Source organism: Chaetodon auriga, chromosome 13, assembly GCF_051107435.1.
Source record: "Chaetodon auriga isolate fChaAug3 chromosome 13, fChaAug3.hap1, whole genome shotgun sequence".
Classification (NCBI taxonomy): domain Eukaryota; kingdom Metazoa; phylum Chordata; class Actinopteri; order Chaetodontiformes; family Chaetodontidae; genus Chaetodon; species Chaetodon auriga.
Window position 1 is genome coordinate 25,200,818 of NC_135086.1, and position 14,646 is coordinate 25,215,463.

Below are 14,646 nucleotides of genomic sequence, written 5' to 3' on the forward strand. Positions count from 1 at the left end.
AACAAAATTATTCAAGAATTTATTTGAAACTCGTAAAAATTCTATCAAAACAGCAGCACACAACCACTAACACATCTTATTAGGGACGACAATAACAAAGGGACTGAATTTGAATAATACACTACAGATAAAAGAGAGATGGGAATGGGAAAAAAAAATACAAAAATACCACAGGACATATGGGAAGAATTCTGTGCTGAGTTGCATCTAGTAACTTCAAATGCGTGGAGGAAATTCAAACGGAAGGTGATTATGAGATTTTTTTCGTACACAACTAGTGGCTAAAATGGGCCCAACACATTCAAATAAATGCTGGAGAAATAGTGGTAGACAAATTGGCAACCATGCCAACATGTTTTGGACATGCCCCAAATTAAAAACATTTTGGGAAGAGCTATTTGAGGCACTCAAAGACATATTCCACCAAAATATCACAAAGGATCCAAAGGTGGCACTACTGGGAGTACTACCAGAAGGCATTGATGGAAGAGCTAAAAAATATCTCTTCCAAATATTGCTAACAGCAGCAATCAAATGTATCACAATTAAGTGGTTAAAACCTGATCCCCCAACATACAATATATGGACTGAGAAAGTATGGGATATTTACCAGGTGGAACAAATAACGTACTCTCTGAGACTCCGAAAAGATATATTTATTTATTTATTAAAAGGTGGAACCCTGCTATGGCTATACTAACACAGTGAAGTGATCTGAATCCTTCTTCCTATGTCTTCCTACCTCTACCTTGTATTTTTATTTTGTTAAATTATCTATATATATTATCTATATCTATTATCTATGCTGAAACTGAAATAAAAACTAAGTTAAAAAAAAAAAAAAAACAGCAACACACCCATTTAATCCAGACAGGTTAGAATTAAAAATGTAATGGACCTAAAATGAGGGCATAACTGAATTGTATGTGTATGTGTGTGTGTGTGTGTGTGATGTCCCACAGTCCCACAGTTCAACTTGGTAGAGTCAGTTTTGTTCCTATAGCACCAAAACAGTTCAGTCCAATCAAATTTACAACCACAAAAAGAAAGACAACTCAAACATAAAAATGGTTTCCCCAGTGTGGTAGAAGATCTTGACTGGTCTGTACAGAGCCCTGACCTCAACACCATCCATCACCTTTGGGATCAACTGAAACACCCACAGTGAACCCTACCATCAGTGTAGAACTTCACTGATTCTTTTATGGCTGAATGTGAGCAAATCCCAGCAGTCAGGTGTAACATCTGGCAGAGAGTGGAGGCTGTTCTAGTACACTGTGACTGCAATGTTTGAGGGTCCAAAAACTTTGCCAGATCATGTAAATATGAGGATGTAACTGCACTTTGCAAAACTTAACAGTGCCACCATGCTGATACAACACCACCCTTAAATGAAACTTCAGCATCACTGAATTCATACCAGACAAAACTTTATTGAGACAAAAAATGTTAAAAAAAAAAAAAAAAAAAAAAAAAAAAAAAGCCACTGATTATAAAAAGAAGACAGAAAGATCTTCCAACTCAAAACACACACACACACACACACACACACACACACACACACACACACACACACACACACAGAGTAGTAAATCAATTCATCCATCTGTCCATTGACTCCCCTGTTTCCTCTGCAGGTATCCCATGATGAATTGTGTTGTGTCACCAGCCAAACATATATTCCATGGCCTTGGAAACAAAACTCTCGTCCTTCCTGGGTGTCTGTCTGTCAGCTACCACCTAAAAACAGACAGACAGATTTCTAAAGTCAACCAAATGCATAATTCTGATTTTCAAGTAGACCCAAAGTGAATCCTGAGGTCAGAAGTCACCTGGTAGTCGCTGCCGGAGCTCCCAGTCCTGTAAGCAGTGCTGAGCGGTCTGATGGCTGAGCGAGGAGTAGATGGGAGGGCAGAGGATGAGAAGGAGATGGAGAGGGGAGGAGAGATGGCTACACTGCTGTCCATCACACTCTGTGAAAGAGACAAAAACAGCTTCAGTGCTGTTCAGTCCAGGCTTCAAACTAGGCTCAATGTCACTTGATGTGGAGGGCCAATCAGACAGCAGAGAGATAGACCAACTGATAGGTGGGTGGATAAAAATGGGTACTGACCTTGTCTATGCACGGTTTAACGCCCACCATGATGGCGTCACCAAAAACTTTTCCATCTTTAGACAGAGCTTTCCTAGCCTGAAGTCTGGACTGATACTGAAGGTGCATCCAGTTACCAGGAGATGCCATCTGTTGGTAAATAATCAATACGTGAATCAGTTCCAAATAAAAACACCTCTAAAACCTGAGCTGATTGTGTAGGTATATCTTTGGCTCTATTTTGTCTATAAAGTTCATTGATCAGGATGCTTGCAGTATTTCCCTCCATCACATCACGTATCACATATAGCTGTGATTCTCCACATGAACTCCACAGCCCATAGGGGGACTTGAAAGGGACACAGCAGGGGTGCTGCAGACTAACACAAAGTGGAGATGCACCAATATCACTCATGTCCCCAGATACTAATTAAGATACCAAGCACTGCTCCACAAATTTTCCAGATTTCCAAATATATGTAATGCTTGCTCTATGGACATGAAGTTGTACCTGTAACCTTAAAACACAACTCGCACATATTTTTACTACATTGTTTGAGACAGTTTGTGAGATTGCAAGATTACAATGCACAAACCTAAGTTAAAATTTTACCATATCCTGACCTGAGGGCAGGCACACCATCACATTCTCATCTCATACATGTAACACAGGATTTGTGCTCTAGGATGGTTTTATAAACAGATATAGAACTGACAAACGGAGCTGAGCGGGATGGTCAGAGCTGATACTCACTGTCCCCTGTGTGTCTGTAGTATCTGTAGTACAGCTGAGCAAAAATGCTTTGTTCAGCTTTATGACAAGCCTCTGCAACCCTTCTGCCTTTTCTTTTCTTTTCTTTTTTTTTTACCTCAAAGTCACCTGCTATACGACATTACAAAGCGCCTCCTGTAGTGTTTTTTTCTTTTTTTTTGCTAAAGGTTTGTTGATAATAAAATGGAATGCTCAAGGGTGTCCCGCCATCCTGGGGATGGAAGAAATTGATCAGGGTTGATAAAAAAATTCATTTTGGGATGGTTGCGAAACACAAAGTAGACCCAGTGTAAAACAAATAAACAAAAATGAACAAACAAAAAAAACCCTGCAAGACTGTGACACATGCGTGCACACAGACAGCGAGGAAATTAAGTGCAACAGTGATATCTGAAAGCAGTGTACCTGCCATGGCTGACAGGCTTTTACAACGTCATCCTGAGGTGGTAGTGGGATTTTGTCCTTTCTAGTGTCATTGGTGGCCACATCAGCAAAACATACTGTGGTAGAGACTGGGACTCCCTCTCTCTTAGCGAAGGATGTGTATGTAAGAAATGTTTGATTTATAATTGAATAATTCCCATACTATTTTATTGATGTCATGCATCACGTTTAATTAACAAAATAATTTTATTGTAGAAAAACAGCCATTTTATAATGGGGACAGTGAGCATTTTTGTATTTTGCATTTGTAGCTTGGGATGATGGTGAAAAAGTTAAACCTGAGGACTTTGTGTGTGTGTGTGTGTGTGTGTGTGTGTGTGTGTGTGTGTGCGTGTGTGCGCGAGTGCGCGTGTCTCACCGTGTGTTTGAGGATGTTTCCGTACTGAGCAAACTGCAGGAGGATGTAGGAGGCTGAAGCTGGAGGAAAACTAGAACACACACACGATAGGTTTTCATCACTTTTGGGGACATAACATGGCATGGACTTACATTAATATCCTTGACACTGACCCAAACCTTAACCATAACCACTACTTGCCTAACCCTAACCCTTACCCTAACCTTAACCCAAGCTTACCCCAAGTACTCACCCTAACATTTAATGATTTACATTATGGGGACCTGCATTTTGTCTCCAAAAGTATGGTGAGTCCACACAATGTGACCATATAAACAGATTTATGTCCCCACAACATGGCTGGACACACACAGAGTTCATGTATATGTATTTACAGCACATTGAGCAGCACGTCAGAGCTTTTAGTACATTTAGTAGTATACCCAAAGACAGTGACCCAGGTCTGGTCGAGCTGATCATCAGATGACAGAGACTCTCCCTGACTGTAGAATGGATCGACCTGCGCTGGAGACAGGCATACCTGCTGCACACCTGGAGATAAAACTAGGTAGACAGGCAGAGGGACAGAGAGATAAAGAGATTAATACAGGCAGGGGGACAGCTGACAGTGGTTAAGAGTACCAGATATGATCAGGTGATCGTGTGGACACTGCGGCTTTCCACCATGAAACTTAATAAACCCATAACTTTGGGCTTTGTATAACCTGAACTTTTGAGAACCTGTAGCACTGTGTTTCTCAATTTTGTTTTTTTCATACAAACCTGAACATTTTGGATATAAATGTCCTCCAGGACTGGTTGGCTGATGGTTCTGCTCTCCCTCACTCCTGGATCTTGAATTTACCGGTAATATCACTTCTCAAGCAGTGCCAAAATGCAGTTCACAGAACTTGGTATATTAGTATAGATAGTGGATGGCAGTCTAAACCAGGGGTTCTCAAACTTGTCACTCAATCTGATTTTTATTCAAGGAAAAACCGGTGATAACAAAATAATATTTAACCAATTAACTATTAATCTCTTGTGATGGGGGCCAGCATGAAACCAAGGCAGAGGAGGCTCAAGACAGGCTCGGACAGTTAGTCCACATCTATTTCTGTCAAAGTCAAAGTAACTTTATTGGTCTTCCCAGGGAGAAATTTGTGTTGGATAAGGGAAAATTGCTGCGTCAGTTACACCATACAAAGTCAGTAAAAGTACAGTGTACATAACCACTTGGGCTCCTCAGAAAAAATGAGCTGTGCAAAATTGCTGTACAAGACTTATGCAAAAGAGCTATTATACCACATTCTACCATACATGCCTTGCAAACACACAGTCATACTTCCATTCTGAATAAGATGTGGACAAACTAACAACTAAATCAAATTCACACTCAGACAAACTGAAATTAAGTTGTAATGCCAAAAAATAAAATTGAATTTGAATAGATTTTTTCAGATATAAGCATTATTATCTGTAGCCGTGTTTGCATCAAGGTGTTTTTATGCGCACACCTTTGGCGAAAGTTCTGGCATAGCAAACATAACTCTGATGAAACTACGCTTTGCTTAGCCTAGATTATTCACTCCAAACAAGTTTATGGAAATGCTCCTAATCAGCTTTTTCTTTGTTTTTTCTTTTTTGGGACATTTTTAAATTTTGCTTAAAATTTGCTTGACAATAAATAGAAACACGGCTTGTGTTAATGCTACTCACTACAAATATCAGCAGTAGAATATGTAGTAGCAGTAGTAGTAATAAATATCAGTGTGTACCTGTTCCTGGAGTTGAGGCCCCACGTGCAGACAGAGGAGACTGCATGACTGGAAAACACTGAAGAGAGACAAGAGACGGAGAGAAAGATTTAAAAACTGTAATTACTTTTCTTATTACATTATAACATGCGTATGGTTTTCCCAGGGACTTCACATGAGCTTCAGAAAAACACCAATGTAAATGTAATGGGGCGGCTGTAGCTCAGGAGGTAGAGTGGTCGTCTGCCAATCAGGAGGCCAGTGGTTTGATACCCGATCTCAGCAGTCCACATGCTGAAGTATCCTTAGGCAAGATACTGGGCGAGATACTGAACCCCCCCATGCGAATGTGAATTCATATGTATGTCGCTTTGGATAAAAGCGACTGCCAAATGACTGCAATTGTAAATGTAATGTGTAATATCAATGACAGATTGTTGCAGACCTGCCAACCTTGTCAAAATATTTTGAGTACCACTTGTGTTGTGTGGCTTTTTTTTTTTTTTTTGCAGACTTTTGCAACTCCATTGCTTTGCACGCAGTAATTTCCCCATTCACTGGCTGGAAATTGGTTATAAAAAAAACAATAAAACCTATATTTTTGATTACAATACTTTTAATAAATAGACATTTTGCTCTCTGTAATTACATTCTTTAACTATTTCTTAACATGAATATCCAAACCCATCAACAGAAAACCAAAAAATGCTATGTCCTTCTAAGCCATGTATATACTGTATCATGACAGTCTTTCAATGGAACACAGAAACACTTTCAAAACAAGGTAACTATATTATTCAAATTTTTTTATTTTGTTGACCTTGACCCTGATGCCCTTTTAAATACAGTTTTTGCATCAGTCATCACTCCTTCCTGGAGTGGAACTTGCTCTGGACTGTTTTGCCTCATAGGCTGCTGACTTTGCCTTCTTTAATAGAGCATCACTGAAACCCTCCATGTGACAGATGGTCCCTTTTGCAGCCATGCTCACCTTTCTTGTCACCAAAGCACTGATCATGTCAGTGTTCAATACTTATTTAATTAAAATTAATTAAAAAATATTTTAATATGTATGGTAATAATTTATTTTGTATATTGCAATAAGTGTTTTTGTTTTCAAGAATGTAATAATTAAATTGCCTTACAGCACATACGCACACATCACTGGGGCTAATTTATATATTACCTGCAGCTCCCTGGTGGCTTATGTCCACATCATAATTGCACACTGTGCAAAATGCATGATGAGGAACTTCAGAGGGTTGGAAGCATGGCCACTGTTCTTGATATTTACTCAAAAACTTCTGGGGGACATGGACCCTCTTCTTTTTGGCAGGTCTGCTGCCCTGTCCCTCCCTGTCTTCATCTTCCTCATCTGCCATGATAGTGGTTGCAAAACTTGCTGCAAAAGATTTGTTGGCTACATGTTTAAACTGTATAAATAATCACATTCCTCCTTATATACAGGCCTACTCTATCTGCAAGGGATATATATAAAGGCTAAAACACACACACACACACACACACACACACACACACACACACACACACACACACACACACAGCTGCCTCTTCTTTCTCTCTCTTTTTTTTTTTTGACGATGTATTGGGGTCATTACGGTAACATGATCGATAGATTTGCTAAGAAAAAAAACAAACTTGCAAATCTTTTTTTTTTCTTCTTTTCACTTAGACTTCGGCTCGAATGTTTCCACAGTGAAAGTAACGTTACGCGTAACGGTTCACATTTACCAAAAGCTGGCAGGTCCGCTGACACACTTACCTTTTTAAGCTCCAACTACAGCGAGTGGGGAACAGAGGACGGAGAAGGAGGCAGAGGGCAGGAGGAGGCAGGGAGGAGGGGGGCGGGGATGTTACGCTATAGGTTCGGCAGACTCATTATTCTCCGCTTTTCTACAATGATTGGCTGAAACTGGTTCACCATGCCGCTGCATCGTATTGTCAAACATGGGTACCGCACGTGCACATTTGCCACAGAACTCACATGTCCACAGCTTTTTGCGTAGTTTAGAGGGGCGAGTTGTATCAGCATATTTAGATGTCAAATTGGTAATTGCTACACAAAATGCGTACAGGTTGGCAGGTCTGTTGTTGAATTGCTAACACATTCTGTTTTAAATGTTAGGAAGTTCAAATGAGATTGCTTACATCACGTTTTCTGTTAAAAAGAAAGTCAGTCGTAGTTAGTTACTATCATTTGTAGTGACACGAAATCATTAAGCTGCGAAGCAATGACCTACTAGCAGTTCTTTGTAAAGACTTGGTTCCTCTCATGACTGAGCCCAAACCTGGAAAAACAGCTGCAAGTAGTATCATCATCATTACTATCACCTGAACTTTAGATGCCTCATCAAAGAGAAGTGGTTCAGCCACCGCAGAGGTTGCCTGGGATTTCCACTGGGTGAGTGTTTCAGAAGCAGTGCATTTTGCCTGCCATGTTTTGTTGACTTGCTCAGAACATGTTTATTTGGTCGTTTTCTCAGGGGTAAATAGGCTTTGTGGTTAAATTGTTTCTTTTTTTATGTTTTAATTGCATTTATTGCTGATATATGATCAGGAGTCTGCACAGGGTATTTCAGTGTTTCCTCTACATTCATTTAGGAGTGGTGGGCCGCCATTCCTAAATCTTATCCGCCGCTCCTTCAAATTTCTTTTTTTTTTTTTTATTGTCGCAAATACACCACCACCGCATGTCTCCACCTTCACAGCAGAGTCCGACGTTAATTACTTGCGAGAGCCCGGCCTTGAAAGTGACATCAGCACCCAGCACCAGGTCAGAGAGTTACAAGTTAAATAGACATTCGCAAAATATTGATGGCCAGCTAATGTTGCGTAGCATATCGGTAGCTTAAGTTAATTGGGCCGGTGCCAACTCAGTGTCGCTAACATGAGTAAACTAACTGATAGCATTAAGCTAATATCTACACGCCAAGATGTAACTGCTAACTGCATTTTCAGATGAGCTTGTTCAAATATTTCTCGAAGAAGAGAAAGACAGCTGATGAAGATGACGCTAGTCAGGTATCATTAGCCTTTTACTCACTCATAAATGATGATGGTTAGGTAAAAAATTGTGTCCACACTTGTAATCAGATGTGATGAGTGTAAATTATCTAACGTTAACGTTTTATATAATCGTATAAGACAACTAACATTAGACAGGGAAGAGCAGTGGAACAAAGTGAAGGAGAGCAGAGAGAAGGAGCAGGAGAGAAAAGTGATGGTGCAGGAGAGAGAGATGAGAGTAGAGGAGAAAAACCTAAAGGGAAGCACAGGCTATCAAGCTGGGACCCTAAATGGGTTGGAAAAAATAGCCGATTCCACTCATGGCTCTACTACACTGATAATGGTGAGTGTTGATGAACCTTTTTTCCTTTCTTATTTTTTTTGCATAATATACATGTCAATATTTCTGTGAAATAAATAAAAAATACCACCTCTCAGAGAATTTCCGTACAACAGAGCCTTAGATCTCTTCTATAAAAAACCCAGAAAAATTAATTGTTCTGAGCCTGGCTACAAACTTTGCCACTGATTCTACAGCCCCATCAAGAAATTATTATTTATTGTTTTTATTTTTATTTATTTATTTTTTTTGTTTTATTTATTGAATTTTTTTTCTTCTTACATTCAGCCTTTAAAAAGCAATTTTTAACTGGCCATTCAATAAATAGGTTGTAAAAGTAAAATCTGCAGTCAAGTGTCATTTGTTTACACCACCACGGCACCCCGGAGAGCCTGCCCCCGCTGCTGAAAAAAATCCTGGAGGAAACACTGTGTTGTATTTTGAAAATGTATTGGATTCTCTGGAGTATTCCTGTGCCTGACTTCCTCTCTAGCTTGATCTGCTCTCTGCAGCTTGATACGTCGTCAGTCAAAAATAGACTTATTCTAAATGGAATAGAGCATAGATGCACTTTTGGGATGCTCCTGGGGGAAATGCACCCATTGACCAAAATGCCAGTGATCAGCTCTGTCATAGGCATCATGGACAGAACACGGACGTTAGGTGCCCGGTGGAAATTAGGGGTTAGTGTGATATATGTGTTCAATAATTTACTACGGCCTGGGGTGCCATCAGGGGGTGGGCCAGAGGGACCAAGGCCACGCTGATACAATTGCTGCGCCCCCCCTCCAAGTGAGCCCCTGCCTCCCCTCCATCGCCTATGCATAATAAGCTTCTCAGGTGCCATCCAATCACCAGTGACCCCATAAATGATAGCATAAGTAGAGATGGTGAGTGGAGAGTTTAAGAAAACTAACTAGTTGCAACATTGTTTTTTGTGTTGACTTTACACTGTAACCTAAGATCAAACTTTCAGCTGGTACAACAGGCTGCTGGTCTCCACTGATCATACAGTGTCTTTGTACTAACCTGTCTGTGTGTGTTGAGGGGGGTCCCCACAGTAACCAGGTCATCATGGATACTGCGAACAGGTGGGGCTCCACTCTTATCCTTGGGGGTGGGTACAACAGGCTGCGGGGCAGAGCCTCTTCCACCTACTCCTCCTACAAAGGTGCAGAACAGGACAAAGTAAAATCTACAAAGTAAACAACAAGCATTTGATCTTCAGATAGGTGTCTTACTGCTGATGTCTGGGTGTACCTGTACTCTCCATAATAGGTGTGGCCAGGTTGAAGGTGCGTGGCTGGGGGGTAGCTGGAGCTGGCAGGTCACCCATCAGGAAGCCGGGCAGAAACTGAGCCCCAGAGGGCGGCTTGGGAGAGGTGGGAGAGCCCAGTGTCATTGGTTCAGTTCCCACTGACAAACAGGAACAGGCAGAGTGGTTTAAACTGGTCAGAGACAAGTGGTCACCATCAGGACTGACTGGTCTGATATAACCAGATATTACCTTGAAATATAACTAGAATTAAGGGATGTCTGTCCAAAGAAGACATGGAAAAACTGGTTCATGCATTTATTTTCAGTAGGTTGGACTATTGCAATGGAGTCTTTACTGGCCTAAACAAAAAATCAATTAGGAAACTACAGCTGATTCAAAATGCTGCTGCACGAGTCCTTACAAACACCAGAAAAATGGACCATATTACACCAGTCCTCAGATCACTACATTGGCTTCCTGTGAGTCAAAGAATAGACTTCAAAATCTTACTGTTGGTCTACAAAGCATTAAATGGTCTAGGACCGAAATATATTTTAGATTTATTAACTCCATATGAAGTATCCAGACCTCTCAGGTCATCAGGGACAGGTCTATTGTGTGTTCCCAGAATGAGAACCAAACAAAGTGAAGCAGCTTTCAGTTATTATGCTCCTCACCTGTGGAACACTCTCCCTGCACACCTGAGGTCTGCACCAACTGTCAGCTCATTTAAATCAGGGTTGAAAACATTATTATTTGCTACAGCTTTTACTTAAAGTAAATATATTTGCTCAATGACTTTAATCATTCTTAATGCTAAATTATTGTCTTTTCCTGGCTTCTGTTTTTAATTTTCCTTTAACTGTATTTTTTTTTATTCTCTTCTAATCTCTTTCTTTCTTTCTTTGAAATGTATGATTTTAATGTACTTTTATGCTTCTGTAAAGCACTTTGAATTTCCTGGTGTATGAATTGTGCTATACAAATAAATTTGCCTTGCCTTGCCTTGCCTTTGCGGTTTACTGCAACTGCTGGGATGCAAGACGGGACATGATCACCCCAGCTGGGTCTGATGTTGAAAGACCCGAAACACTTGATAACTCAGGCTACATCACTGATGATACATCCCATCCTATCCTGAGAATGTATTTCTAAATCTATTGTTATATTCGATTGTATATAATAATTACTTTTGTAATATACAACTATAGTATTATGATTATGTTATCAGTCATTACATCACATTGATTATCACTATGACACTAACACTATGTTTTGTTTTTTCTCTGTGCTACACGTCATACTCCTTACTTCACACCTTCCTAACCAGGATCACTATACAAACACATGCAAATAAGCACGCATGGATAGCTCTCAAGCCATAATAATAAACAAAATAATTTCCCAAATTGGGATCAATAAAGAAGCTGTCTAAGTCTATCCTGTTCTTATTTACTTTTCGATACATGCATTGTTATTACTATCATTGCATTTTCCTCTCCCATAAACACGTGTGTCATATCTAACAGACTTCTACTAAAACACATGGTAATTACACTGATTTAACAGTAACAGCATGATGTTTATTACTATCATAATTATTGGTACTGTTATTTAATCCATGTTCAGTTTATTGTATATATGTTTTCCTCTGTCTCTGAATATTTTATGCCCGTTTCTATCATTATTGTATCTGTTAAGTCATGTTTTGATTTTCCAATGAATCTTCACACCCCTGCACCACCACCATCTGTTTCCCCCTCTCTGACGCCACCATTAACCTGCTCTACACTTCTTTTTCAGAAATACGACGCTTGGTTCTGACACTCAAATGTAACGATTTTATACACAAAAAATTTTTTTTTTTAAAAAATAAGACTTTCACGTCAGTTACTGTACTGTCTTAACAGACGCAACATGTGCAAACCGTGTCTTAGCAAGAATTCACATCACAGTTATGCGTCTGAGGAGGACTGATGAAATCTCTCTCACTGGACCAGGATGAGTCCAGTAAATAAAATCATAGTAATGACAAATTGCATACAGTCGAATTCCCAACGTTACTCTAATTACTTTGCAGTAACTTTAAGTGAACGTGAGAAAAGAATTGTCCCGTAACAACCCGCCTATTGACCACTAATAACACGTTACATGTAACTTTTACAAAAACATGAAACTAGAAAACTAACACTATTGTTCGAGGCTTAAGGTTGAGCTAACAGGTATTCAGAGCAGACAAAAGATAAATAAACATTAAATAACAAAAGAACGTTATAACAAGTGGACAATAACAGATGAAAACTTTATAAAAAAAAATACGAGTTACCTTGAAACTCCATCTGTTTCGTTACTTTCTGGCCGCGATTTTCAAAAGTAGGAAGTGACGCCAAGCAAAGGGATGGCTAGCTAGCTAATACGGCTATCAAAAGTAGCTGATTCGTCACTATAATTTACTGTTATTGAAAAATCTACGTGAGTGGCGCTACATGCTAACGAATCGCATCCAATTAGGTAAAGTTTAGCGGCTTAAAATACAATATCTCACGCCGCTGCAAGTTCTTTCTGTAGCTCAGCACTGCCCGTGCGGCTACCTCAGTGAAAACTGAAAGCACTGCAGCCAACTGTTTCCGGCGCATTTAAACAGCGTTGGTGTAAACTTTTTTTTTTTTTTTTTGCTTTATTTAACATTTCAATTTACAAAACTCCATTGGGGACATTTAGCTTGCATATGAAACATTACAAGCCCACAACATATATATGTATAAGTATACATTCACATTTTCAATCACTCATGTAAACACATTGTATATCCTACATATTAAACAAACTATTTTAACAAAAATCAAATAATAAAACAGAATAGAAAAGCAAAGAAATAATCATAGGGGTTGACAATCTACCACTGTTTTATGCAAGTTAAGCACGCAGGATTTAAACTTAAAGAGCAAGAGACTCTGGCATAAAATCATATAAATCATTTATGGACTGATCATCTTTTGATAGTACCTTTAAAGATGTTATATAGTTTTTAATTTCATTTTTAAAATGGACAACGGAGGGTTTACTGTTCTTCCATTTATTTTTATGTATATGATATTTTCCCATAATAAGAATTATGTTCACCATCTTTGATAACTTCTTTGATAGACCATCCATATGAATCATTACCTGAGACTTATTAAACAAAGAATTGTTGGTCCCAATGTTTAACCAGCGATACATCTAGCCAAAATTGCAGTGTCACTGAACAAGAGAAAAATAAGTGTTCAGTTGTTTCATGCTCTGTCAGACAAATCATACAAGGATCTACTTCAAACTTGAATCTTTTCCTTAGAGTTTCAGCGGCAGGATAAATATTGCTTGTTATTTTAAACTGAATTTCTTTCACTTTAGGTGAAATTGGCCATTTAAGATAGCTTTGTTAACATTACTTCATTATCAGTTATCTTTACTTTTGTTGATTTTTTTTTTGATATCAATTAAGAGTTTCCCTTTTAAAACACTTCCCAGTACTTTGTTGTTACATTTCTTTTCACCAATTTTCACTTCACCAATTTTTAATTCAGGCAGTTTGACCGAAACATTTCAGTGTATGAGGTTTTTTTTTTTTTTTTTATCATGTACTGCAAGGGAAGTGGGATAACTCTACAAATTTGATTAAACTCTCTATAGGAGCATTTCAAATGAAACTTTTCTATAAATGAATTAAATTTCAAGAAATGGCCATATTCATCTGTCAGATCAGTAACATATAAAACTCTTTTTTAATCGCACCATTCTTGTTTAAATAAAGTCTTCCTGTTAATAGTAATGGTTCTATTATTCCACAAGGTGGCGCCATGCGGTGTGAAGGTATGAGTGAACATCGTTTTCCAGTAATTTAGTATTTGTTTCTGGAAGTCAGATAATTTGATCGGCAGTCTGCCTATTTCAAAGTCACAACTCAACAAAAATTCTAACCCTCCAGCATTTTTGAATAAACAATGTCAGTGTAAACGTGCGCTCCACTACGTCCACGGGGCTGTGTTTTATACGTGACTCGTAAAACCAGATTGAAACCGCTGTTTGACAGCGATGAACTGAGATTTAGGGTGCTAGGTTGACACAGTTTTGATGGGTCAATAATTCCTATTCTATGAAGAGATCCTTTCTTTCCTTACAATGTTAGAGAAGGGGAAAAAATCCAGTCCTTGTTTCATGCAAAAACACCGACATACAGTTTTACCTTATTTTCAGTTCACAATGTTTGGAACAGTTAAAGTATAAGCGGAAAATATATTTATATCAATATTAAACAGGACGCTATGATGTCATATTAATAAAGGAACAATACAATTTAAGAATATAATGTGAAATAAACAACATATTGTGAAAAAAAAACAACATTTTCACACACAACCATTACTATGAAATGATTAGAAACTGAACTATTAACAGGGTCACTATGATGAAATAGTTAATAAATGCTAAAGGCAGTTTACGAATAATTTATTGAACGCGCTAGTATGAACAATATCTACAGACGCGCTGCCCGGAACCCGAATGTAATCTGTTGTCGAAATAAAATTGCAAAGCCAGCCGAAGAAAGGATAAATAGTGACTTGGCAGTCCTGAATAAA

At 38.7% G+C, this 14,646-nt stretch overlaps 1 protein-coding gene across 3 annotated transcripts; it reads right to left on the reverse strand.

Moving 5' to 3' along the window:
* Positions 1–596: 596 nt before the first annotated feature.
* On the reverse strand, positions 597–12,640 carry nup35 (nucleoporin 35). Of its 3 annotated transcripts, none has more exons than XM_076747457.1 (9): positions 12,354–12,631; positions 10,030–10,185; positions 9,835–9,932; positions 5,424–5,481; positions 4,089–4,209; positions 3,667–3,736; positions 2,114–2,242; positions 1,833–1,973; positions 597–1,740 (listed from the first exon to the last, which is right to left on the reverse strand). In XM_076747457.1, exons 1-9 carry the CDS (start codon positions 12,364–12,366, stop codon positions 1,663–1,665), a joined length of 864 nt encoding a protein of 287 aa, XP_076603572.1. In that variant the 5' UTR covers positions 12,367–12,631; the 3' UTR covers positions 597–1,662. The 3 variants fall into 3 exon arrangements, with proteins under 3 accessions (XP_076603572.1, XP_076603573.1, XP_076603571.1); XM_076747458.1 differs by having other exon boundaries at positions 600–1,740; positions 9,799–9,932; positions 10,030–10,141; XM_076747456.1 differs by having other exon boundaries at positions 605–1,740; positions 9,799–9,932; positions 12,354–12,640.
* Between the last annotated feature and the right edge of the window lie 2,006 nt (positions 12,641–14,646).